This window comes from Pseudophryne corroboree, chromosome 2, assembly GCF_028390025.1.
Source record: "Pseudophryne corroboree isolate aPseCor3 chromosome 2, aPseCor3.hap2, whole genome shotgun sequence".
NCBI classification, from domain to species: domain Eukaryota; kingdom Metazoa; phylum Chordata; class Amphibia; order Anura; family Myobatrachidae; genus Pseudophryne; species Pseudophryne corroboree.
The window spans coordinates 998,207,461-998,235,187 of NC_086445.1; the positions used below are offsets into that span (position 1 = coordinate 998,207,461).

Genomic DNA, 27,727 nt, shown 5'->3' on the forward strand with positions numbered 1-27,727 from the left:
AAACTACGCGTAGTTTTTCCCCCATCTGAAGAATTAAATGAAGTGTGTGAAGAAGCGTGGGCTTTCCCTGATAAAAGATTGATAATCTCAAAAAAATTACTAATGGTGTTCCCTCTCCCGCCAGAGGATAGGGCACGTTGGGAAACACCTCCTAGGGTGGATAAAGCGCTCACACGTTTGTCTAAAAAGGTGGCACTTCCGTCTCCGGATACGGCCGCCCTGATGGAGCCTGCGGATAGAAAACAGGAGGCGATCCTGAAGTCTATATATACACACACAGGCATTATACTTAGACCAGCTATTGCGTCAGCATGGATGTGCAGTGCTGCCGCTGCGTGGTCAGATTCCCTGTCAGAAAATATTGACACCCTAGACAGGGACACTATTCTGCTAACCATAGAGCATATAAAAGACTCAGTCTTATACATGAGAGATGCACAGAGGGAGATCTGCCGGCTGGCATCTAAAATAAGTGCATTGTCCATTTCTGCTAGGAGAGGCTTATGGACCCGGCAGTGGACAGGGGATGCAGATTCCAAAAGGCACATGGAAGTTTTGCCTTATAAGGGTGAGGAGTTATTCGGGGATGGTCTCTCGGACCTCGTTTCCACAGCGACAGCTGGTAAATCAGCATTTTTACCCCATGTTCCCTCACAGCCTAAAACCTTTCGGACCCAGAAAAACAGGCGAGGAAAAGGCGGGTCTTTTCTGTCCAGAGGCAGAGGTAGGGGAAAAAGGCTGCAACAAACAGCTAGTTCCCAGGAGCAAAAGTCCTCCCCCGCTTCTTCCAAGTCCGCCGCATGACGGTGGGGCTCCACAGGCGGAGCCAGGTACGGTGGGGGGCCACCTCCAAAATTTCAGCGATCAGTGGGCTCGCTCACAGGTGGATCCCTGGATCTTTCAAGTAGTATCTCAGGGGTACAAGCTGGAATTCGAGGCGTCTCCCCCCCGCCGTTTCCTCAAATCAGCCTTGCCAGCAACTCCCTCGGACAGGGAGGCTGTGCTAGAGGCAATTCACAAGCTGTATTCCCAGCGCGTGATAGTCAAGGTGCCCCTACTTCAACAAGGACGGGGTTACTATTCCACACTGTTTGTGGTACCGAAACCGGACGGTTCGGTGAGACCCATTTTAAATTTGAAATCCTTGAACACATACATAAAAAAATTAAAGTTCAAGATGGAATCGCTCAGGGCGGTTATTGCAAGTCTAGACGAGGGGGATTACATGGTATCCCTGGACATCAAGGATGCTTACCTGCATGTCCCCATTTACCATCCTCACCAGGAGTACCTCAGATTTGCGGTACAGAATTGCCATTACCAATTCCAGACGCTGCCGTTTGGTCTGTCCACGGCACCGTGGGTGTTTACCAAGGTAATGGCGGAAATGATGATACTCCTTCGAAAAAAGGGAGTTTTAATTATCCCATACTTGGACGATCTCCTAATAAAGGCGAGATCCAAGGAGTAGTTGTTGGTAGGAGTAGCACTATCTCAGGAGGTGCTACACCAGCACGGTTGGATTCTAAATATTCCAAAGTCACAGCTGGTTCCGACGACACGTCTACTGTTCCTGGGAATGATTCTGGACACAGTCCAGAAAAAAGTGTTTCTCCCAGAGGAAAAAGCCATGGAGCTGTCGTCTCTAGTCAGAAACCTCCTGAAACCAAAACAGGTGTCGGTGCATCACTGCACGCGAGTCCTGGGAAAGATGGTGGCTTCTTACGAAGCAATTCCTTTCGGCAGGTTCCATGCCAGAATCTTTCAGTGGGACCTGTTGGACCAATGGTCCGGATCGCATCTTCAGATGCATCGGCTAATAACCCTGTCTCCAAGATACAGGACTGGGTCCTGGTGACCAAGGATGCCAGCCTTCGAGGCTGGGGGGCAGTCACACAGGGAAGAAACTTCCAAGGACTATGGTCGAGTCAGGAGACTTCCCTACACATAAATATTCTAGAACTGAGGGCCATTTACAATGCCCTAAGTCAGGCAAAATCCCTGCTTCAAAACCAGCCGGTACTGATCCAATCAGACAACATCACGGCAGTCGCCCATGTAAACCGACAGGGCGGCACAAGAAGCAGGACGGCGATGGCAGAAGCCACAAGGATTCTCCGATGGGCGGAAAATCACGTGTTAGCACTGTCAGCAGTGTTCATTCCGGGAGTGGACAACTGGGAAGCAGACTTCCTCAGCAGACACGATCTCCACCCGGGAGAGTGGGGACTTCATCCAGAAGTCTTCACACTGATTGTAAATCGTTGGGAACGGCCACAGGTGGACATGATGGCGTCCCGCCTAAACAAAAAACTAGAGAGATATTGCGCCAGGTCAAGGGACCCTCAGGCGATAGCGGTGGATGCTCTAGTGACACCGTGGGTGTACCAGTCGGTTTATGTGTTCCCTCCTCTGTCTCTCATACCAAAGGTACTGAGAATAATAAGAAAACGAGGAGTAAGGACAATACTCGTGGTTCCGGATTGGCCAAGAAGAGCGTGGTACCCGGAACTTCAAGAGATGATCTCAGAGGACCCATGGCCTCTGCCGCTCAGACAGGACCTGCTGCAGCAGGGGCCCTGTCTGTTCCAAGACTTACCGCGGCTGCGTTTGACGGCATGGCGGTTGAACACCGGATCCTAAAGGAGAAAGGCATTCGGAGGATGTCATTCCTACGCTGATTAAAGCCAGGAAAGATGTAACTGTAAAACATTATCACCGCATATGGCGGAAATATGTTGCTTGGTGTGAGGCCGATAAGGCCCCAACAGAGGAATTTCAGCTGGGTCGATTTCTGCACTTCCTACAGGCAGGAGTGTCTATGGGCCTAAAATTAGGCTCCATTAAGGTGCAGATATCGGCTCTGTCGATTTTCTTCCAAAAAGAACTAGCTTCACTACCTGAAGTTCAGACATTTGTAAAAGGAGTGCTGCATATTCAGCCCCCTTTTGTGCCTCCAGTGGCACCCTGGGATCTCAACGTGGTGTTGAATTTCCTAAAATCACATTGGTTTGAACCACTGAAGACCGTGGATCTTAAATATCTCACGTGGAAGGTGGTCATATTATTGGCCTTGGCTTCGGCCAGGCGTGTTTCAGAATTGGCAGCTTTGTCATGCAAAAGCCCTTATCTGATTTTCCATATGGATAGGGCAGAATTGAGGACTCGTCCCCAGTTTCTCCCTAAGGTGGTATCAGCTTTTCACTTGAACCAACCTATTGTAGTGCCTGCGGCTACTTGTGACGTGGAGGATTCCAAGTTGCTGGACGTAGTCAGGGCCTTGAAAATTTATGTTTCCAGGACGGCTGGAGTCAGGAAAACTGACTCGCTATTTATCCTGTATGCACCCAACAAACTGGGTGCTCCTGCTTCTAAGCAGACTATTGCTCGCTGGATTTGTAGCACAATTCAGCTGGCGCATTCTGTGGCTTGCCTGCCGCGTCCTAAATCAGTTAAAGCCCATTCTACAAGGAAGGTGGGCTCATCTTGGGCGGCTGCCCGAGGGGTCTCGGCTTTACAACTTTGCCGAGCTGCTACTTGGTCAGGGGCAAACACGTTTGCAAAATTCTACAAATTTGATACCCTGGCTGAGGAGGACCTTGAGTTCTCTCATTCGGTGCTGCAGAGTCATCCGCACTCTCCCGCCCGTTTGGGAGCTTTGGTATAATTCCCATGGTCCTTTCGGAGTTCCCAGCATCCACTAGGACGTTAGAGAAAATAAGATTTTACTCACCGGTAAATCTATTTATCATAGTCCGTAGTGGATGCTGGGCGCCCGTCCCAAGTGCGGACTGTCTGCAATACTTGTATATAGTTATTGTTAACTAAAAGGGTTATGGTTGAGCCATCTGTTGAGAGGCTCTGATATGTTCATACTGTTAACTGGGTATAATATCACGAGTTATACGGTGTGATTGGTGTGGCTGGTATGAGTCTTTCCCGGGATTCAAAATCCTTTCCTTATTGTGTCAGCTCTTCCGGGCACAGTATCCTTACTGAAGTCTGGAGGAGGGTCATAGTGGGAGGAGCCAGTGCACACCAGGTAGTCCTAATTCTTTCTTAGCTGTGCCCAGTCTCCTGCGGAGCAGAACATACCGTTTTGCGCATTTCTGTTAGTCGCAGGAGATGGATGCACTCGTAAAGGCAAGATGTTTATTGCTCAAAAAGCCTTAAAAAAAGACTTCTGTCGCTAAAGGTGCTAAGGACCATTCACTGCATACAAGATGTTTACAGCAGGTATCTCTCATCTCAGTTACAGGATATATATCTCTCTCCAGGGCTCAGAGGGACAGTTCTTATACACAGTTCCACAGGAGGTAGTTCCTTTTTCCCATTCATATATGTAACCCAGACCAGTTTGCTTTGCCAAGCCCAATGTGATTTAGCATTAGCGTATACTGTCTCTCAGAATGTAAATGTAACTCGATTTCCAATTGCATTCATAGAAAGTTCCACATTCAGGAAATTCGGAAAAACAACAGTCTCTTCTACTGTCTCTTCTACTGTTTGTGCCTGTAAATCTTACACAAGAATACTCCCCTGGACTGATTCTCAAAGAAATTGCTTGTCCAGAGACCCCATTGCAGGTGCCAGGGTCAATAACATATCAATTCCTATGTCTCAAGGACAATTTGTTCCCAAATGTCAATGCGTTTTAAAACCAAAATAACTTTACATTTCTCATAAGTGCTTTGTCTGTGCATTTTAAACATGCAATTCTACAACCATGCATAGAGCACTAAATATAACATGTTAAAACACATTATTACCTATACATTTACAGTATATGGCTGCTAGTGCCGTGCCAATCCTGGGAATAACCTGGATCGAAAGTGTGGATAGGGGAGCTGTCGACTGGGATTTTGTACCCATTTATTTATGTATTAAACGTCATTTACACCCAACAGCCATAACATTAAAACCACTGACAGGTGAAGTGAATAAATGTATCTAATTTCAGTGGCACCTCTCAAAGGGTGGGATTTATTACTCGGCAAGAAAACATTCAGGCCCTCATTCCGAGTTGATCGGTCGCAATGCGAATTTAGCAGAGTTACACACGCTAAGCCGCCGCCTACTGGGAGTGTATCTTAGCATCTTAAAATTGCGACCGATGTATTCGCAATATTGCGATCACAAACTACTTAGCAGTTTTAGAGTAGCTCCACACTTACTCTGCCTGTGCGATCAGTTCAGTGCTTGTCGTTCCTGGTTTGACGTCACAAACACACCCAGCGTTCGCCCAACCACTCCCCCGTTTCTCCGGCCACTCCTGCGTTTTTTCCGGAAACGGTAGCGTTTTCAGCCACACGCCCATAAAACGCCGTGTTTCCGCCCAGTAACACCCATTTCCTGTCAATCACATTACGATCGCCGGAGCGATGAAAAAGCCGTGAGTAAAAATACTATCTTCATAGCAAAGATACTTGGCGCAGTCGCAGTGCGAAAATTGCGCATGCGCACTAAGCGGAATTTCACTGCGATGCGATGAAAAATACCGAGCGAACAACTCGGAATGAGGGCCTCAGTTCTTGTAGTTGATGTGTTGGAAACAGGACAAATGGGCAATTGTAAGGATATAAGCGACTATGTGATGGCTAAGTGACTGGGTCAGAGCATTTCCAAAATGGCAGGTCTTGTGTTCCCAGTATGCAGTGTTTAGTAGCTACCAAAAGTGGTTCAAGGAAGGACAACCGGTGAACCTGTGTCAGGGTCCTGGGTGCCCAATGCTCATTGATGCACTTGGGGAGTGAAAGCCAGCCCGCCTGGTCTTATCCCACAGAAGAGCTACTGTAGCACAATTGCTGTAATGTTGGCCGTGATAGAAAGGTGTCAGAACACACAGTGTATTGTAGCTTGCGTAGCCTCAGACTGGTCAGAGTGACCAGGCTGACCCCTGACCACCGCTGGACGCGCTTACAATGGGCACTTGAGTTTCAGAACTGGACCATGGAAGGTGGCCTGGCTGGAGGAATTATGTTTTGTTTTGCATAATATGGACGGCCGGGTGCTTGTGAGTCGTTTACCAGTGGAAAAGATGGCACCATGGTGCACTATGGGAAGAAAGCAAGCTGGCAGAGGCAGTGTGATTCTCTGGGCAATGTTCTGCTGGGAAACCTTGGGTACTGGCATTCATGTGGACCTTACTTTGACACGTACCACCTAAACATTGTAGCAGATCAAGTTCACCTTTCATGTCAACAGTATTCCCTGGTGGCAGTGACCTCTTTCAGCAGGATAACGCGTCTAGCTATACTGCAAAAACAGTTCAGGAATAACTTGTGGAACATTAAAAGAGTTCACGGTGTTGAGTTGGCCTCCAGATTCCCCAGATCTCAATACGATGGAAAAACAAGTTTGAACCTTGGAGACCCCACCTCACAGCTGGACTTACAGGATCTGCTGCCATCGTCTTGGTGCCAGATACCACAGGACACCTTCAGAGGGGTTCAGTATGGTATGCCGGCGGCCGGGCTCCTGGCGACCAGCATACCGGCGCCGGGAGGCCGACCGCCGGCTTTCCGACAGTGTGGCGAGCGCAAATGAGCCCCTTGCGGGCTCGCTGCGCTCGCCACGCTACGGGCACGGTGGCGGCTACGTGCGCCACACTATTTTATTCTCCCTCCAGGGGGGTCGTGGACCCCCACGAGGGAGAATAAGTGTCGGTATGCCGGCTGTCGGGATTCCGGCGCCGGTATACTGTGCGCCGGGATCCCGTCAGTCGACATACTGAAGACCACCCCCTTCAGAGGTCTTGTTGAGTCCATACCTCGAGGGTCAGACCTGTTTTGGTGGGACAAAGGAGACCTACACAATATCAAACAGGTGGTTTTAATGTTATGGCTAATGGGCGTGTGTAGCAGCTAGGTATTATACAGCTCTTTACAGAGAAGATTTAGGAGCATAGTTCTTAATTAGTGTAATTTTGCCACTATTTGCTGTGATAAGAGATTAAGCTTTGGGGAAATTTACCAAGGAGCACTAGCTGGGACATGGCGTTCAAAAAGGTGCTGTTCCAGCGAAGAGAGAACGGTTGCTGCCGCTATACAGGCAGCGCATGCACAGTGCAAAAACCTTAGAGAGAAGGAGATAAGGAGCGGCAGCCTACTGAGTCGGGATCAGAATATTCCTCTCCGACTGGGCATTCACAATAAGCACCGGCGATATCGCTGATATCTCCTGCTTTACAGTATTCTTAAGGAGCGACAATACTTAGGGGTCTATTCATGAAGCAGTGAAAAGAGTGGAGAGGTGAGCCGGTGGAGAAGTTGCCCATGGCAACCAATCAGCTGCTACGTATAATTTTCTGGATGCACTTGATAAATGTTTCTTCAAAGCTGATTGGTTGCCATGGGCATTTCTCCACTGGCTCACTTCTCCACTCTTTTCACTTCTTCATGAATAAGCCCCTTAATTTTAGCTTAAACATGCGGAAACAGCTGTTATTGCATGCTTTAATGACGGAACTCATTTGATTCATTGGTGTCATAATTATTTGAGTCCCCACCGCAGTGGAGCACCTGGTGCAAAAACCCGTGCACACATGGGGAGAGCATACAGCCCACATAGATAGGACCCTAGTTGATTTGAGCACATGACCCCAGTGTTGCATGCCTCCCAACAGGACCCTCTCCAGGAGGGACACAATGCTCTGCTTATGGACTTTTTTCTTAATTTGTGATTGTTGGCACCTGTTTTGAACAGGTGAATGGCTAAGAAAGGTGTTTCATCATAGGTGATGGCAATCATACGTTAAGAGGGAAGTCCAGGAGCAGCGCATTCTGTCCCTCCTGGAGAGGGTCATGTTGGGAGGTATGGTGTTGTGATGCATCAATGCTAACCCATACTTGCCTACCTGACCCTCTCCATGAGGGAGAAAATGCTCTGTTCCTGGACTTTCCTGGTAATGTATGATTGCCATCACCTGTGGTGATCTAGTTAATTGATAAGAAAGGTGTTTCACCACAGGTGATGGCAATCATACATTACCAGGAAAGTCCAGGAACAGAGCATTTTCTCCCTCATGGAGAGGGTCAGGTAGGCAAGTATGCACATCCCAGCCAGCATGCCCTGACACAGCTTTACTTTAGCATTCTCTGACAGCAAAACTGTGTCAGGGCATGCTGGGATATGTAGTTTCACAACAGCTGGAGGGCCGCAGTTTGGACATGCCTGGTGTAATGGTTAGCATTACTGCCTCACAGCACTGAGGTCATAGGTTCAACTCCCACCATGGCCCTGTGTGGAGTTTGTATATTCTCCCTGTACTTGCGTGGGTTTCCTCCGGGTACTCCGGTTTCCTCCCACAATCCAAAAATATACTGATAGGTTAATTAGATTCCAACAAAAATTAACCCTAGTGTGTATGTGTGGTAGGGAATATAGAGTGTAAGCTCCACTGGGGCAGGGACTGAGGTGAAAGGCCAAATATTCCCTGAAAAGTGCTGCGGAATATGTATATAAATAACTGGAAATAAACAAATAATGAGTGTCCTGGAAAAGGGCATATAGTTAAATAACAAAACCCACCACTAGGTGGCAAAAAAAACTAACACGAAATGTGAATGTGGTGCAGAAATGCATGCAGGCTTTACGAGTCCACTTGAAAGCCTATTGTTTTATGTATGTATGCATGTGTATCAGAAATTTTATATACTTATGTGTATGTGTGTACTTAGGTATGTATCTATGAGTCGGTCCTCAAGGACGCCCAACAGTTCTCATTTTCCAGGTCTCTTCACAGAATCGCAAGTGAAATAATGAGGTCCACCTGTGGATCTTTTAAAATGTGTCAGTGAGTAATGACTGCACCTGTGCACCTGCTGGGTGAACTGGAAACCATGAACTGTTGAGGGTTCTTGAGGACCGAGGTTGAGAACCACTGATCTATAATAATGTAAACCAATAGGCTCTGTGCCTCTGTAGACTGATACCCCAGGTATGATATGAATAACGTCATCGGGCTACGTCAACCTCTTGTATTTATGTCACATGTTCTCAGAATACCAACGGTCAGCCATCCAATCAGGTGTCTAGTTCTACGTCCAGATGACACCTGATTGGATGGCTGCAACACCTCTCCAGTCATGTGCTTCCTGGACGTTATTATCACACAGACAACATTTGGATATGTTCTGTAACAGTCCTGGGCGTTCTGTAGGGAAAGGAAGCGATGGCAGAGGATGCACCCATTAGGCTGATTCTGATTGCAGATCCAGCGATTTTTAGCAAGCTACACACGCATCACAGACTGCGCACTTATACTTACCTGTTATAAGCACCTTGGTCGCTTTTCACTTGCAGCTAGTTGGGCGTTACTGGATGACACCTGGGCAGTAATGTGGTTTTCATTTAGAATAAATGTATCATAGGCATGTACACAGAGTTGCGTTTCATTGTGAGCCGAGCTTATAATCTATCCAGTTTCAGTCATACTGCCTGCACCAAGGCTAGGTCTGGTGCAAACACCAATAATAGTGAGCACAGCCGCACCCACAAGCGGAAGGCTGGGAGGCAATCTGGTCACATAAGTGTGTCCGTCAGAATTTCGTCTGATGTGCCATTCCCATGGGGCTTCTGCCAAAATCTCATCCTATTACAGATGTGTCCTCCTACATCTAGCCTCAATACACCATGCAGCGCGAGATGCCTGTTTTGAGTGAGTCAGTAGTTCCCGCGCAACTCTGCAAAAATTACTTTTTTTTTTTTTTTTTTGCTGAAAGTGCCTCTTAATCACAACACAAGACTTTGCTGATTAATGTGATATATGACACTTGTATATTGTGTGTGACTGAGTCTGTATACAGAGCAGAACATGTTTTGGAAAAAAGCTGCAGCTGCTACATTGTAGCACTTATTATACAGATTCAGCGACTCAGTCACACACAGTTATACAAGTGTCCAGGGGAGAAAATGCAGGAGACAATGGAAGGCAGACGCCTCCGGGCACTAGCCCCGAAGGGCGCACACTGACCTCCTCCATTGTTCCAGGTTGTGCTTTATGTGCCGCAGATCAGGAGGGAGCCAGGGGGCATGTGCTGCAGTCCGCCCTCTCCCTGCCTGGGTGCTGCTGGGGTGGTGGGAGAGGTGAATGTGACCTGCAGGAGGTAAGGCCCCTCCAGCAGCAGCCGACACCTACGGGGAGAGACTCCCTGTTGAGTGCAGACTTCGCCCACATTAATGTCCCCTTCTTCTCGCCCCTGACATCCGCACAGGGAGACCATTTCCCCTTAGCAGATGATCCAAGATGGGCCCCTCTAACAAGCTCAGGTGACTATTAAACCCCAATACAGTATATTATTACTTAAATTGTAGTAGCCACCACGACCATCATACAGTACGTCAATATTATCTAAAATCATGCAATATGTTTAGATGGCCACAGTGTTAGTATAGCAGAACACACAAACGAAGATGTAGTTGCAATTTTGCAATTCCCTTACATGTTCCATCAGTTCCATGCAGGCACGCAAGTTCCATGCAAGCCATGCAGCACACAGAACACAGTGTGTCAGTTGCTAAATCCATTTGTTAATTTGTATATCAGCAAAGCATTGTCAGTTACAGCTGTTCCAAATTGCGTGATGCTTTAATAGTTCAACGTGGCCACGCTATGAATAAATAAAATCTCTCCGTCACAGCTCAGCGTACAGTATATCCAGGATTACAGCCCAATACCGATGGCTAACTCTCACCAGTCCTTACGGTATGAGTCCCCATGCAGCCAGCGGTGAATGGTCATCCATTACTGAATCACCAGGTCGCTAGTGTGCTGACTATTTACGCGTTTCTCCACCCCTGCCTTACAGGATAAGATAATGAATCAATGGATAGCCTACCAACGCGTTTCATCAATTCCAGCTTATATATCTCATCAGGGGTTTTATATATATATATATAGTACCTTTGTTCATGTAATTTCTTTATTATATCCCCATATTGTCATTCTTATACTCCTCTGTGGCTAGTATTTTGCAGCATATGAGTTTTATACAGCGATAGGGCTCTATGTACTAAGCCTTGAAGAGAGATAAAGTAGATGGATATAAAGTACCAGCCAACCAACTCCTGTTCTTTTTCAAACACATCCCATAACATGACTGTTACTTTATCTCTCTCCACTTTATCTCTCCAGTGCTAAGACCCATAGTCCCATGCCATGTGGAAAATTCCCAAGACATCCTCACCCTCCTGGGTTAGTGAAATTTACTGTTGCCAGGACAATGGGATATAAATGAGGAAAAAGTGGAATTCTCAGGAACTTGTCCTCCAGGCAGTAAATTATGCTGTACAATGCTGATAAACATATGTCTAGCTGAACAGGGCTTCGTTTAAGCAAGGTCACTTGTTCCCCTCTGCTTGGGCATGTTTTATGTTTGTAGTGGATACGATCCAGAAGCCTCAGCTTGTCACATTAAATGAAAAGTGAGAATTCCATATAACTTACTTATAATGGGCCGCTGTTAGACTGTGCCACCGAGTCTCATCCATCACTTCCACAATAAAGACACAGTAGGTTGGTAACGTTCCAAAAGCAAAATGTTTCAAAATGCACTTCCCTCCCTTTGACAGGAACATTAGATTGTAAGCTCTAGTGGAAGGAACTTGTGCCAAGGATGATAATGCTCTGCTTTCATTGAGCATTTGTTGTAATGTGTGATATGTAACAGGAGGTACTGTAAATAACGGTATGTTACCGGCTTACGAGTTATTTCCTGCGATGGTTCTGATGCTGCAGGAAAGACAAGACATACCAATCTATATATTAATAGCGGAAGGACAACTTTTATGAGTGAGAAATTTCTATGATGCCGTTGTCTGAGTAGGGCACATCATATGCATAGTTACATACTGTAGTTGGTGAGGTTGAAAAAAGACAAAATGTCCATCGAGTTCAACCTGTATTATAAAATTATATATCATTTAGATGCTGTAACCTTGGATATTTCTATCAGTTAGGAATTTATCTAATCCATTTTTAAACTTATTTAGTGAGTCCACCATTACAACCTCCTCTGGTAGAGAATAACAAATCCTTACTGCTCTTACTGTGAAGAACCCTTTCCTCCGTTGTGTGTGAATTTTTTTTTTCTTCTAACCTCAGGGGGTGTCCTAGTGTCCTGTGCAGCATTCTTTTGATAAACAGATGGTCTGATAAGTCCTTGCATTGTCCCTTAATGTATTTATAAATATTAATGATGTCCCCTCTCAGCCGCCTCTTTTCCAGTGTAAACATATCTAACCTTGTAAGTCTTTCCTCATAATTCAGTGCCTCTAACCCCTTAACAAGTTTGGTGGCTCGCCTCTGAACCCTTTCTAGTTCCAATATATCTTTTTTATAGTGTGGTGCCCAGAACTGTACACAATATTCCAGGTGCGGCCGTACCAATTATTTATACAGTGGCAGGATTACACTCTCATCCCTTGTCTCCATTCCCCGTTTTATGCATGCTAACACCCTATTTGCTTTTGTTGCTGCATTTTGACATTGCGTACTGCTACGATAAAATCCAAATTAAAGGTCTTGGTCGGTAGAGTTACAGAAAAATGTTGGGGTTGTAGTTGGTTGTTATGTTACAAAATGTCCACCTGCCATTTACAATGCATCACTATTGTGCTCTGAAAAATGTGACAGTTAGTGAACTCTCCCTGTGCATCTGCTGGGTGTCCTGGAATGTGTGACCTGCTTGGTGGTCTGGAAACTGTGACAGTTATTTTCAGTCACCCACTAGACTCCTAAGAGGGTGAAAAGGGGTAATATATTCCGTCCAGCAAACCTTTGCCCAGTTGAAATCGGGCACATCAGCTAGTATAAATCCATCTCCTACATAATAGCCCAGATCTGTCACTCTGTGACTGTGTGGATAACGCTGGGCGTGGCTAGGAACTCTCATTGGGTTAGCAGCAGGTCTATCACACCCAGCCCACAGCTGATTGGACAAGAAACGCCCTCCCACACAGGTTACATCCAATGGGCGGCTCTGCCCTTTGGCTGCTGTGTGTTCCCAGAGCAGGATTAACAATGGGGATGATGGAGCGGGATCCGGGCTGAAGATCGACACTGTCTAGGTCGACAATGTTTAGGTCGACCACTATAGGTCGACAGGGTTTCTAGGTCGACATGTGCTAGGTCGACAGATCAAATGGTCGACATAGGTTTTTCAATTTTTTTTCTTTTTTTGAACTTTTTCATACTTAACGATCCACGTGGACTACGATTGGAACGGTAATCTGACCAAAGCATGGCGAATGAAGCGAACCATGCGAGGGGACACGGTGCACTAATTTGGCTTCCCGGTCACTGTACGCAGAAAACAACATCAACAAAAACAAAATCTCATGTCGACCTTTTGACCTGTCGACCTAGAAACCCTGTTGACCTAGTGACTGTCGACCTACAGTGGTCGACCTAAACATTGTCGACCTAGACACAGCTCCAGGCCCACACCCCAAAATAGGCCCACTGCATCTGCAGCAACATACCCTCCAACAATTTACACATAAAAATCGGTACAAATCCTAAAAGGGGGCGTGGCCACGGGTAAAGTGGTGTGGCCACGCCCCTTTTCCTATAGTTTCAATGGAAGTTTGGAGAGCCAGTAATCGGTACAGACCATAAAAAACAGGTACTGTACCTGCCAAAAAGGTCCAGCTGGAGGGTATGAAACAAGTCTCTGCGCTGTAGATTCGGAAAAAAAATCCTTTTACTGCAGCGTTCTATGTCCTGCTGCCAATCCGCCTGCCCCCTCCAGCATCAACAATCCCCACTCCCTAGCCACAGCGCAGGTGGAACAAAAGCTGCTGCGGGCACCGGCATAGATGTGTATGAAAGCGGCGCAGCGGAAGGCTTTCATAACCCTCCCTGCGCCGCATACTCTCTGAGCCTCCTCTGCACGTGATGTCACAGAAGTGCTTCCTCGCCACAGCCGCTCACAGATCCCCAGAGGCCCTGACTCCGCAACACAGCCCCTGGCCTATCGGCCTAGAACCCCCGAGATGGCTAATGTAACGGACAGAGTGGGTGATATCGCGGAGGGTAATGTCTGGATGCTGAATCAATGTGAAAGGTGACAGTGCTGTGCAGTGCTCTGGGTGTGCTGTGTCACTGACACTGCACAGCAGTCTCACCTTTTACATTGATTCAGCGAGTCGGTCAGTTCTGCCAGCCAGTCACTATTGTTAGTGCCGGTGTCCCAACGCGTCACATTACAGGGAAGTAGATGCACTAGATAAACTACAGCTCCCAGCAGCCCTTAGCGCCGGAGCATTCCAGCGCTAAGGCCTGCTGGGAGCTGTAGTTTATTGAGTGCATCTTCTTCCCTGTAATGCGGTGCGTTGGTACACTGGCGCTAACAATAGTGACTGGCTGCTTGGCTGCTGTGCGAGTCTCCAGGAGAGCCACTGCCAAAGGGAGAACAGCAGCTTAGCTGCTTCCAGGAGGAGAAGCAGGAGAAGCATTACCCGCCCCTCCCACACTCACAGTACCTCCGGGCCCCATCCGCGGCACCCCCACACCCTCCCTCCACCACCCGCGGTTGCTCCGGACCATCTCACCCACCCGCAGCACCCCCTCCCCCACCCGTGGCACCACTGCACCCGCCCCTACCCCACCCGCGGCACCCCTGCAACCGCTCCTCCCCCACCCACGGTGGCTCCGGAACCCCTCCCTCACCCGTGGTACTCGCGCACCCGCCCCTCCCCCACCCGTGGCACCACCGCACCAGCCCCTCCCCCACCCGCGGCACTCCCGCAATCGCCCCTCCCCCACCCACGGCACCCCCGGACCCCCTCCCCCATCCACATCTCCCCCGTACCCGACACTCCCCCAACCACAGCACCTAATAGGTGATTCATCAGGCCCTGCGTGCGCTGTTCACGCCGTTGCAAGGGACTACGACCCTTTAACCATTGCACGCCCTTTGTCCGTGCAATATTTAACCACTCACACAATTATGATTGGAGGTAATACTCCATATAATAAAAATATTGCACGCCACAATGACGTGCAAGGGTTAAGGGGGCGTGGCCCCTTACTACAGTGTGAAAAGTGCCCATAGGGCGCAATGAATCGCCTAGTATTACATTAATTGTAGATATCAAGGGAAAGCCTTAGCTTGTGTACGTCGAACTTTTCATTTTGAACCTCCGCACATTACAAGAGTCAGGAGACTTTGCATTAGATGGTTCCCTTACCCCAAAGGAACAGAAATACCGTCTATATTTATTTGTGTTTCTTATCAGCTTGATTCGTGTGGCAGCAGAAGTTTGCACCAAACTGTCTGACCTTGTATTGTTTTCAGGCCGGGAGTGATGGTGAAAGTATTGGCAACTGTCCCTTCTCTCAGCGGCTCTTCATGATCCTCTGGCTGAAAGGTGTAATATTTAATGTCACCACCGTGGATTTGAAGAGGTAAGCTAATTCAGGGTTACGTTATGACATGTCTTGTATGCATTGCAAACTACTTTTACCAGCAGTTCTAGAAAATCTTCTTTTCGAAGGACCAGACCTTAAACTCCTGTAGGCTCATGGAAGTTGTGGATCTCCGCGATTTTATGTCCAGGAGACATTCTAAAGTGAGGTTGTGTTATGTCAGCTTAACAATGTCGTGAATAGGGAACTTGCCTTCTAATGTTTCTTCTTGGAGATCCATGGGCAAGATAGGAATATGGGATGGTATTTGAGGACTCCGTCTGTCAAAACGTGGGAGGGGTAATCACATCATCACGTCCCCCTGCCTCTAGGTGTATATTGGGGTGGCCGTGGATTGACACAGCCTTTGTCATGAGCCTGCCTTCCTTCTCCTGGGAGAATTGGCCACTCTATCAGGAGTGTGGGAGATATCTTCCAAATTCTGGAGTCTACCGGATAATCCAGGAGAGTAGCAGCAGCGGGGATGCTGGTGTGACAGAGCAATGGAGTATTCCAATCCCTTTGTGATTGTTATTATTGTATTGTTTAGTAATATTGCTCACTTGTGAATGCTACGGTTTCCTGGCCAGAAATTACCATGTAGTGGGACGCCCTCAAGGCACCTTTGTTCTTGGGAAATGTTTTACACCATGCTCCCTGTTCCTGCCTGTTTTGCATGCTCCGTGCACCATTGTCTTCAGTGCAAACATTGCAGGTGCAGTTTAGTATGCAAATAAACCATAAAGTACTGAACAGCATTGTTTCATCATTAGAATGGGAAACAGAGTAGTTGAGGAAAGCAAAACTACAGTGCAAGAGCAAAATTCTCCTATGTCTCATAATTAGTGTGTGTGGGGGGGTGGGGGGGTTGGCCATCATTAAGGTTACATTGAAGCAGATGTATTAAGCCTGGAGAAGAGATAAAGCAGTGATAAGTGGAAGGTGATAACGCAGCAGCCAATCAGCTCCTAACTGAAAATTTACATATTGGAGCTGATTGGCTGGTGCGTTATTTCCTTGCACTTATCACTGGTTTATCACTTCTCCAGGCTTAATACATCTGCCCCAGTATTACAGAACTCTCTTGAAATGGACATGGGGTCTCATTCTACTTGAAGGCTCAGCCTGTAGCATCACAAGTTCATGCTTGACCTATAGCAGCACGCTTTTCTGTTCTCGCATTAACACACAGGGAGGATTGTTAGATAAAACTTTACTATAACCAGAACATGTACAACTTCATAACATATCATGGAACAATAACAGATAAATAACTCGGCTATTGATGGTTAGCAACCACTAATGGATGGTTTTACTGCTGGCAGGGCCCCGATGATTCACAATTTGAGTTATTCTTCTTTGTGTATGTGTGGCCATTGACTCGCGGTCATGAACCAACAGTGGTTAGAAACCATTGATCATCGATGGCAGGGGCCTCGTTCAAACAAGAGTCTGGAAGAGTGTGCGCTATTACAACAAAGAGAGGCTATAATAGGGGCAAATTAAGACACAGCGCCACCTACTGTCCCGGCAGTAGCTTATCATGTTTATCTCCATTGTTATGGTTTTTTTTCAGGTTAGTTAGAAAACCAAAAAAGCACAGTAATGGACACAACCATGGGGGTCATTCCGAGTTGATCGCTCGCTGCCAATTTTCGCAGCGCAGCGATCAGGTAAAAAAAATGGCAAAACTGCGCATGCGTATGTGCCGCAATGCGCACGCGTGTCTTACGGGCACAAAGAGCATCGCTGCTGTGCAATGGATCTAGCGAAGACTCCATTCCCACAGCCGATCGCAAGGAGATTGACAGGAAGAGGACGTTTATGGGTGTCAACTGACCGTTTTCTGGGAGTGTTTGGAAAAACGCAGGCGTAGCCGGGCATTTGCTGGGTGGGTATCTGACGTCATTACCGTGTCACTCGTCGCAACAATCCTCGCACAGAATAAGTAACTACAGGGCTGGTCTTGTTTTGCACAAAATGTGTTTGCATCCGCTCGGCTGCACAGGCGTTTGCACTCCTGCAAAGCGAAAATACACTCCCCCGTGGGCGTCGACTATGCGTTTGCACGGCTGCTAAAAGTAGCTAGCGAGCGATCAACTCGGAATGAGGAGCAGATGTAACATGTGCAGAGAGAGTTAGATTTGGGTGAGTTATTTTGTTCTGTGCAGGGTAAATACTGGCTGCTTTATTTTTACACTGCAATTTAGATTTCAGTTAGAACACACCCCACCCAAATCTAACTCTCTCTGCACATGGTACATCTGCCCCAACTGCAGTGCATATGGTTCTGCTTTTTTCTCTAACGTCCTAGTGGATGCTGGGGACTCCGTCAGGACCATGGGGATTAGCGGCTCCGCAGGAGACAGGGCACAAAAATAAAGCTTTAGGATCAGGTGGTGTGCACTGGCTCCTCCCCCTATGACCCTCCTCCAAGCCTCAGTTAGGTTTTTGTGCCCGTCCGAGCAGGGTGCAATCTAGGTGGCTCTCCTAAAGAGCTGCTTAGAAAAAGTTTTTAGGTTTTTTATTTTCAGTGAGTCCTGCTGGCAACAGGCTCACTGCAACGAGGGACTTAGGGGAGAAGAAGTGAACTCACCTGCGTGCAGGATGGATTGGCTTCTTAGGCTACTGGACACCATTAGCTCCAGAGGGATCGAACACAGGCCCAGCCATGGAGTCCGGTCCCGGAGCCGCGCCGCCGACCCCCTTACAGATGCCGAAAAGCGAAGAGGTCCAGAAACCGGCGGCAGAAGACTTTTCAGTCTTCATGAGGTAGCGCACAGCACTGCAGCTGTGCGCCATTGTTGTCACACACTTCACACCAGCGGTCACGGAGGCTGCAGGGGGCGCCCTGGGCAGCAATGAGAATACCTTGTTCTGGCTATAAAATACATCACATATAGCCCTGGGGGCTATATGGATGTATTTAACCCCTGCCAGGTCTCACAAACTCCGGAGAAGAGCCCGCCGAAATAGGGGGCGGGGCCTATCTCCTCAGCACACAGCGCCATTTTCCTGCTCAGCTCCGCTGCGAGGAAGGCTCCCAGGACTCTCCCCTGCACTGCACTACAGAAACAGGGTAAAAAAGAGAGGGGGGGCACTTTTTTTGGCGTTTTTGATATATATTAAGCTGCTATAAGGGAGACAACACTTCTATAGGGTTGTTCCTATATATTTATAGCGCTTGGGTGTGTGCTGGCAAACTCTCCCTCTGTCTCCCCAAAGGGCTAGTGGGGTCCTGTCTTCGATAAGAGCATTCCCTGTGTGTCTGCTGTGTGTCGGTACGTGTGTGTCGACATGTATGAGGACGATGTTGGTGTGGAGGCGGAGCAATTGCCGGTAATGGTGATGTCACCCCCTAGGGAGTCGACACCGGAATGGATGGCTTTATTTATGGAATTACGTGATAATGTCAGCACATTACAAAAATCAGTTGACGACATGAGACGGCCGGAAAACCAGTTAGTACCTGTACAGACGTCTCAGACACCGTCAGGGGCTGTAAAACGCCCTTTACCTCAGTCGGTCGACACAGACCCAGACACGGACACCGAATCTAGTGTCGACGGTGAAGAAACAAACGTATTTTCCAGTAGGGCCACACGTTATATGATCACGGCAATGAAGGAGGCTTTACATATCTCTGATACTGCATGTACCACAAAAAGGGGTATTATGTGGGGTCTGAAAAAACTACCTGTAGTTTTTCCTGAATCAGACGAATTGAATGAAGTGTGTGATGAAGCGTGGGTTAACCCCGATAGAAAACTGCTAATTTCAAAGAAGTTATTGGCATTATATCCTTTCCCGCCAGAGGTTAGGGCGCGCTGGGAAACACCCCCTAGGGTGGATAAGGCGCTCACACGCTTATCAAAACAAGTGGCGTTACCTAAAATGTCTATCATAGACTGTTCTTCATTCATGCGCATACACCAACATCCATAAAGAAATAACTGACACTGACACCAGGATATGTTTGCCAATAAAATTGTCAGCTTTTATTAACCAAATGGTATGGTGGCAAGGAGGGACGGCCTATTTAAATGTCCCTATTTATTCTACCCTTTTAACTGTGGCTGATAACAACACAAGAGGAGGCAAGGGCCCAACTTCAGCCCGGCCTCCATCGCATAACAAATGGGGGTTATTAAGGGCCCAATTTCAGCCCAGCCCCCATACATCCCAAGGGGAGGCTCTTAAGGGGCCCAATTTCAGCCCAGCCCCCCACTCATCACAAGGGGCCACCATGGGCCATTTGCCACCCCTTGTGTTCTTTCTCCTTATCGGGAATACCGTGGCCAACTCTCCACTCAAGGTATTCCCCAACTTCCACCCAAAGGTGCTCAGGTGTGTACAAACTCCACCGGAGACCGAAGCCCACCTGGTCCGATGGAACTCCGGCCCCGTAATGTATCAAACTCCACCACCTTCACATCTCCTGAGCACCTATAAAACTCTTTAAATTACAGCCACAATTTAAGGCCGTCCCAACCCGCCAAGCCGACACCAATAATAAACTCCTCAAGGGCGGGTGGGTCAATTTTCACTGAGGAAAAAGGAGGGAGAACCTAATCAGTCCTCTCCTTATAAGGCCTAAGCCCCTCCCATCACCAGACTCCTCAGTAACCTCATAGGCCCATCGTTACCATGGATGCTACCACTTCTCCAGCTGCTTCATTCAGCCTGCTATTCAGAATTTTATGTCACTACAGCCATATAAAATGTCCTCCGTTCTCTTAAAATGTCTATCATAGACTGTTCTTCATTCATGCGCATACACCAACATCCATAAAGAAATAACTGACACTGACACCAGGATATGTTTGCCAATAAAATTGTCAGCTTTTATTAACCAAATGGTATGGTGGCAAGGAGGGACGGCCTATTTAAATGTCCCTATTTATTCTACCCTTTTAACTGTGGCTGATAACAACACAAGAGGAGGCAAGGGCCCAACTTCAGCCCGGCCTCCATCGCATAACAAATGGGGGTTATTAAGGGCCCAATTTCAGCCCAGCCCATCCCAAGGGGAGGCTCTTAAGGGGCCCAATTTCAGCCCAGCCCCCCACTCATCACAAGGGGCCACCATGGGCCATTTGCCACCCCTTGTGTTCTTTCTCCTTATCGGGAATACCGTGGCCAACTCTCCACTCAAGGTATTCCCCAACTTCCACCCAAAGGTGCTCAGGTGTGTACAAACTCCACCGGAGACCGAAGCCCACCTGGTCCGATGGAACTCCGGCCCCGTAATGTATCAAACTCCACCACCTTCACATCTCCTGAGCACCTATAAAACTCTTTAAATTACAGCCACAATTTAAGGCCGTCCCAACCCGCCACAGTTTCAACGAAACCCCGCCACCATACCTCTACCTTACCAACTAACCCTAACTACTCCTAAAACCCTTCAACCTATCAATAAAACTCCTGAGAAAAAATTGCTAACCACAAATCACCCATAAAAATTTCAATACCCCTCAAATTCAGATGGACACCATCGGCCATATAAAGATGAGGAGCAGAAACTGAAATTGAGGGATGTGGGACCACAAACCCCCAATTTTCGCTAACAGCTCTGCCAACCACAGAATTGATCCGGCGCCGGATCAACTCAATGGCAGCGGGTCTGTCTGCACCCCTCCACACTAAACGAGGGATTATCTCCGACCAACCTACACTCAAAAAACACAACCTGTTCTGTAGACTAACTACATCCCTAACTATGGTTTTCCGAAGATCTAAACCAGACCTCCTGGTCAGATCATTTCCAGCAACATGGAACACCACCCTCAGGGGGTATCCCGACCTCTCCACTTGCTGCCAAAAAAGCGGGATGACTTGCTCCCACCGAAGTCCCCTCACTCCAATCCATCTGACCAGATTAGCTTCCGGGGACTGAAGGCACTCAACACCAGACCTTTCACCATAATAAATGTATGAGTGCCCCATGATCCAAATCGGACACTCATCCAAGCGCAAATCTGAAAATACAAAAGCATTCACAAAACTTATTGAACAAAAAAAAACAAAACAAAAAAACCCTAAAACAAAAATCTTGCAACAACATTAACCCAAAAACATCCCTTTAAAATCTTGCTAAAATGGTTTAACATTTATTTATTACATATTTTAATTTGGCCTCTAATGTGATAATTTTTGAAGAGAATTGTTCTCCTTTTACAAAGGGAGTTAGATAAGGGGGGGGGATCAGACTTGACGAGAGGCGAAAAACACACCTGCCAGGCGGGTTTGAACCCCCAGGCTTAAGGCACCTGACAGGATAAAAAAATTCCTCAAGACCCCCAAATATGGCGAGTGGCTGAAACCTCAAGTCTGATTTTTTTTTTTTTTTTTTTATTAACAGGTCAAAACCTGATATATTTCCGAAATACATCAGACTTCCACCTTCCCAAGGCTCTAATTTGCCCGCTCGAACAGCCTTCCGCAGCTGCTGTTGTCGCCGCACCTATTCGAAACGAATGGGTACCATATCTCGATACCGGCAAACCCATCGTGCAAATACAACGTTCCATCACCCATCTAAATTGAAATTGAGTCACCGGCATACCATCCAAATGCTGCAACCATGGACCTGGCACATCAGACCTTGTCTTCAAATAAATCCTCGCCAAAGACACAGGACAAATCTCTATGTCATCAACACAATTCAAAACAACCCAACAACCTTTGCCCAATTGGTCCGTTTTGGAACGTTGTACTTTGCACCATAAGCCTCCCTCTTCCAATGACACGTGTTCACGAAGAATAGGTGACCTTGCTGATTTCGAAGCAGCCACCAGTTCACTGACTCTAAAGGCCCCAAAAAAGGCCATGACGAAACACAATGTAAATAAAAGTGTTTCGTAATCAGATGCACAGACATCCTGCAACACGACCGCCATGCGCCGCAATATTGAAATAGTTATTGGTCTACGTGCATCTTGTACAGGGGGCATAACTCGAGCCCAACCTTTAAGAATCTTTGCTAGAAAGAAAGATTTTGTAAAATCATGCCGGCCATAAAGTCTCAAGAAATAAGAAAGAGCAGACAGTAAACGTGTTACGAACCCTCTTGGTCTGCCTGCTCTAAAACATTCCCACACATAATCCAATAACATTGCGTAATCGGTCTTACCTTGATCTTGATGCAGGCGCACATATCTTTCCCACTCTCCCATGGCATTTTTGTACCCTCGAAGAGTGGAGGGAGCCAGGGCTCGAAAAGCTAAGCCCTCCAATCCGGGCGTATAACCTGCCAGGCATAAGACGGGCAAGGGTCACCAGATACCTTCGCATCCGGAGCTAGCACCCTAAACCTGTGACACTAGAACGCGATAGCGCATCTGCCACTCCGTTTCCAATGCCCGGAACATGCTTAGCGCAAGTTACTAATGAGACCCCTTTCCACCCAAAATTTTTTGCCATGGGGCAGAGAACAACCTACCTAAAATATGCTACTGGAAATGATGAATGCTAAATTAGCCGGAATTTTCCTGTAATCTTTTTAAGAACAACCCCAACTGTGAAAAAATTAAATAAGGCAATGGAGGGCAACTAAAAAGACCTACCATCCTACCCGATGCAACTTCTTTATAATTTTTTTTTTTTTTTATAAACTGTTAACTGCAAGCCACACGTAAATTGTAAACCTGTTAACTTAACTGGAGCAAGTGCCCTACTTGGACGCTGCCGCAGCTGGGATTCGTTGATCCTGCTTTTGCCCACTACCTCTTCCAGTAACTGTTTGCTGGCAGTTTTTTATGGGATGTGTTCCTTCACAGCGGATACAAGCATGACGAAAACGACACTTGAACCCTAGGGTACATTGACTATTATTGAAGGCATAGCACTTGCCTGCCCTATTCTTACCCAACAACCATTTATTGCTGGAATTACCTTGTTTGTCCAGTGTCCACCAGACCCTCTAAACCACTCTTAAGAGGCTGGGTAACATCTACAAAGATCTCCACATCTTTTTTACCAAAATCCACAATCTCCTTCCCATTTTGTTTTCTCCGAAACTCCTCATCATAGGACCTCCAAGCTGTCCCGCGCCCGGATCTGGCCAATTCGTGTAGCAAATACATATATTTAATTATGTTCATGTGCTCCTGAGGCCTGGATTCCAAATAACAGGCTGCAAAGATAAGCATGCCCTTCTGCCAGTTAGAGTAAGACTTATAAGCCTCCTCACCTATACCTGATTTCTTTTTCGCCTCTTCTAATGCTTTTCTCCCTTTGCTGGTTAAAGCAAATATATTAACGAATTTTCCTTGTCTAATACGCTCCCTAATTCTAGGTCGAACTCCTCTCAATACTGCAGTATTAGCGCATTGCAAAGAATCCTCAGGACCCTCCTCCGAGGACATGCTGGAGCTACTATGTCTACGCTTCCTTTTATTTTTTCCATTGCAACCCCTGCATCTGCTATCACATGAACCCGGGGACTCAGAGGAAGAAGTAGATGAGTCCCTGTGCCCTCTGCGCCTATGCTTACGCTTTTTTGACGCTTTTTTACCACATACTTTATCTGTGACTGCGCCCTTGTTACCTGACCCCACCGCTGAATCATTCTGGCGCGCTGCCGGGTGCACCATCGACTCACCATAACGACCACCCTCGTCCAGGGCAGACTCTACCACCGCAGCTGATTCCCCAGAATCGTCCTGCACCTCAGGGGCTGCAAGGGACTCCTCTGTAGAAAAGCAAGGAGAAACATCTACCAAAAATTCATTAACATTCCTATTGCCCCTATTACCTCCACCCGATCTGGCCTGTAAAACAGCCGCCCCTGATTCATCAACGCCATCCCTCCGCAAATCAGCAGAATTCTGCCCCCACAAAAAATTCCTTTCAGCGTTATTGGCATTCAGCACCGGGACCAGCGCTGATATGACCGAGGTGCATATAGACGCTACCTCAGACGGATTGAATCCAGCTCCATTACCTCCAAAGCATACCGCATCAGCATCAGATCTCCCCGGTACTGTGCCCCTCATACCACGTAGCTCCCCAGTTCCTCTTTTACTCCTAATATTACACGCGGCGGGCCTTACAAGCTGTCTTCCAGCATTACTAATACCCAATGTCCTCGCGCCCTGTCCCGCTACAATCGTGTCAGCGCTGTTGTTTATATTACTAACCGAACCCATTGTAATACCACTGTTGGGTGCCCCCTCTCCTTGCACCGACTCTTGTAATCTTGTACATCTCCCAATGTGCTCACCTCTAGTAAGAATCGAACTTCTTCGACCACCTCTGGCAGCCACGGACCCCCGCGGGCCCACGGGGCGACCGCGGCGTACCTCCGGCACATGAACTCCTGAGGTAACACCTCGGGATGCTAAAATTCTCCTTAACACCCCGCTCGGCGACTCCGTCATAGCCCCCACACTTCGCGACATGTTATTCACGGAAACCGGTTCCTTTGAGAAGTTTCTAGAATTGTCACTCACAACAGCAGCTCGTGTCACCAACGCGCTACTGACCCGGCCTCTGCGTGACGCACCTTCGCCCGCCAAAATTCTCTCAGGCTGTCGAGCCCGACCCCTGGTGGCGGCATTACGAACATTGGCCCTCATTCCGAGTTGATCGCTCGCAAGGCGAATTTAGCAGAGTTGCTCACGCTAAGCCTACGCCTACTGGGAGTGTATCTTAACTTCTTAAAATTGCGACCGATGTATTGGCAATATTGCGATTACACATCTCGTAGCAGTTTCTGAGTAGCTTCAGACTTACTCGGCATCTGCGATCAGTTCAGTGCTTGTCGTTCCTGGTTTGACGTCATAAACACACCCAGCGTTCGCCCAGACACTCCCCCGTTTCTCCGGCCACTCCTGCGTTTTTTCCGGAAACGGTAGCGTTTTTATCCACACGCCGCTAAAACGCTGTGTTTCCGCCCAGTAACACCCATTTCCTGTCAATCACACTACGTTCGCCGGAGCGAAGAAAAAGCTGTGAGTAAAAATACTATCTTCATTGTAAAATTACTTGGCGCAGTCGCAGTGCGAATATTGCGCATGCGTACTAAGCGGAATTTCACTGCGATGCGATGAAAATTACCGAGCGAACGACTCGGAATGAGGGCCATTATTCCCAGCCTGACTTCTTGTCTGTAATGACCGCTGCTGTCCACTACCTGACCCTAAGCCAGCAGCATCCCTTACCCCGCTGTCGATAAAACGAACAGGGGGCCGCACAGTACGACTGGGCCTCGGCATGTTAAAAGATAGGAAAGATAAATAAGAGAAAGTTCAAGAATAAAAGGAGGATGAAAAGCTTAAAGATTAGTAAAGATGGAAAGGAAATGAGAAGAAAAACACCACAAAATCACAAATAATACACAGTTAGTACAAAACAAATGCAGAGCACTTCACTGTTCAATTTTCACTGAGGAAAAAGGAGGGAGAACCTAATCAGTCCTCTCCTTATAAGGCCTAAGCCCCTCCCATCACCAGACTCCTCAGTCACCTCATAGGCCCATCGTTACCATGGATACTACCACTTCTCCAGCTGCTTCATTCAGCCTGCTATTCAGAATTTTATGTCACTACAGCCATATAAAATGTCCTCCGTTCTCTGTCTCCTGAAACGGCCGCCCTCAAGGATCCAGCAGATAGGAGGCTGGAAACTACCCTGAAAAGTATATACACTCATACTGGTGTTATACTGCGACCAGCCATCGCCTCTGCATGGATGTGCAGTGCTGGGGTGGTTTGGTCGGATTCCCTGACTGAAAATATTGATACCCTGGATAGGGACAGTATTTTACTGACTATAGAGCATTTAAAGGATGCATTTCTATATATGCGAGATGCACAGAGGGATATTTGCACTATGGCATCGAGAGTAAGTGCGATGTCCATATCTGCCAGAAGAAGTTTATGGACGCGACAATGGTCAGGTGATGCGGATTCCAAACGGCATATGGAAGTATTGCCGTATAAGGGGGAGGAATTATTTGGGGTCGGTCTATCGGATTTGGTGGCCACGGCAACAGCCGGGAAATCCACCTTTTTACCTCAGGTCCCCTCCCAACAGAAAAAGACACCGTCTTTTCAGCCGCAGTCCTTTCGTTCCTATAGGAACAAGCGGGCGAAAGGACAGTCATATTTGCCCCGAGGCAAAGGAAAGGGTAAGAGAGTGCACCAAGCAGCTTCTTCCCAGGAGCAGAAGCCCCCCCCGGCTTCTGCAAAGCCCTCAGCATGACGTTGGGGCTTTACAAGCGGACTCAGGGGCGGTGGGGGGTCGACTCAAGAATTTCAGCGCACAGTGGGCTCACTCACAGGTGGACCCCTGGATCCTGCAGATAATATCTCAGGGTTACAGGTTGGAATTCGAGAAGTCTCCCCCTCGCCGGTTCCTAAAGTCTGCTCTGCCAACGTCTCCCTCAGACAGGGCGACGGTATTGGAAGCCATTCACAAGCTGTATTCTCAGCAGGTGATAGTCAAGGTACCCCTCCTACAACAGGGAAAGGGGTATTATTCCACACTATTTGTGGTACCGAAGCCGGACGGCTCGGTAAGACCTATTCTAAATCTGAAATCTTTGAACCTGTACATACAAAAATTCAAGTTCAAGATGGAGTCACTCAGAGCAGTGATAGCGAATCTGGAAGAAGGGGACTTTATGGTGTCCCTGGACATCAAGGATGCTTACCTGCATGTCCCAATTTGCCCTTCACATCAAGGGTACCTCAGGTTCGTGGTGCAAAACTGTCATTATCAGTTTCAGACGCTGTCGTTTGGATTGTCCACGGCACCTCGGGTCTTTACCAAGGTAATGGCCGAAATGATGTTTCTTCTACGAAGAAAAGGCGTATTAATTATCCCTTACTTGGACGATCTCCTGATAAGGGCAAGGTCCAGGGAACAGCTGGGGGACGTAGTAGCACTAACCCAAATAGTGCTGCAACAGCACGGGTGGATTCTGAATTTTCCAAAATCTCAATTGACCCCGACGACACGTCTGCTGTTCCTGGGAATGATTCTGGACACGGTTCAGAAAAAGGTGTTTCTTCCGGAGGAGAAAGCCAAGGAGTTATCCGAACTTGTCAGGAACCTCCTAAAACCAGGGAAAGTGTCTGTGCATCAATGCACAAGAGTCCTGGGAAAGATGGTGGCTTCTTACGAAGCGATTCCGTTCGGCAGATTCCACGCACGAACTTTTCAGTGGGATCTGCTGGACAAATGGTCCGGATCGCATCTGCAGATGCATCAGCGGATAACCTTGTCGCCACGGACAAGGGTGTCTCTTCTGTGGTGGTTGCAGAGTGCTCATCTGTTAGAGGGCCGCAGATTCGGCATACAGGACTGGGT

General features: G+C 47.6%; 2 protein-coding genes across 3 annotated transcripts in view; one reads left to right on the top strand and one right to left on the bottom strand.

Annotated features, from left to right (window-relative positions):
• Nucleotides 1-27,727, top strand: part of CLIC6 (chloride intracellular channel 6) — a 144,577-nt gene that overhangs the window by 99,369 nt on the left and 17,481 nt on the right. For both annotated transcript variants that reach the window (XM_063956524.1, XM_063956523.1), the window contains exon 2: nt 15,300-15,409. In XM_063956524.1, the coding sequence (XP_063812594.1) occupies nt 15,354-15,409 (56 nt within the window). In that variant the 5' untranslated portion in view covers nt 15,300-15,353. The remainder of the gene's footprint in view (nt 1-15,299; nt 15,410-27,727) is intronic.
• On the bottom strand, nt 21,456-25,228 carry LOC135050232 (uncharacterized). Its single transcript, XM_063956525.1, has 2 exons — nt 24,015-25,228; nt 21,456-22,661 (listed from the first exon to the last, which is right to left on the bottom strand). The coding sequence occupies exons 1-2, from the start codon at nt 24,988-24,990 to the stop codon at nt 21,775-21,777; spliced, it is 1,863 nt and encodes a 620-aa protein (XP_063812595.1). The 5' UTR covers nt 24,991-25,228; the 3' UTR covers nt 21,456-21,774.

Excerpts from the sequence above, each read along its gene's own strand:
- LOC135050232 (XM_063956525.1), bottom strand. The coding sequence starts at position 24,990 with ATGAGGGCCAATGTTCGTAATGCCGCCACCAGGGGTCGGGCTCGACAG. Across the intron at positions 22,662-24,014 it reads GGACGAGGGTGGTCGTTATG|GTTATACGCCCGGATTGGAG; the intron begins GTGAGTCGATGG and ends TATGCCTGGCAG.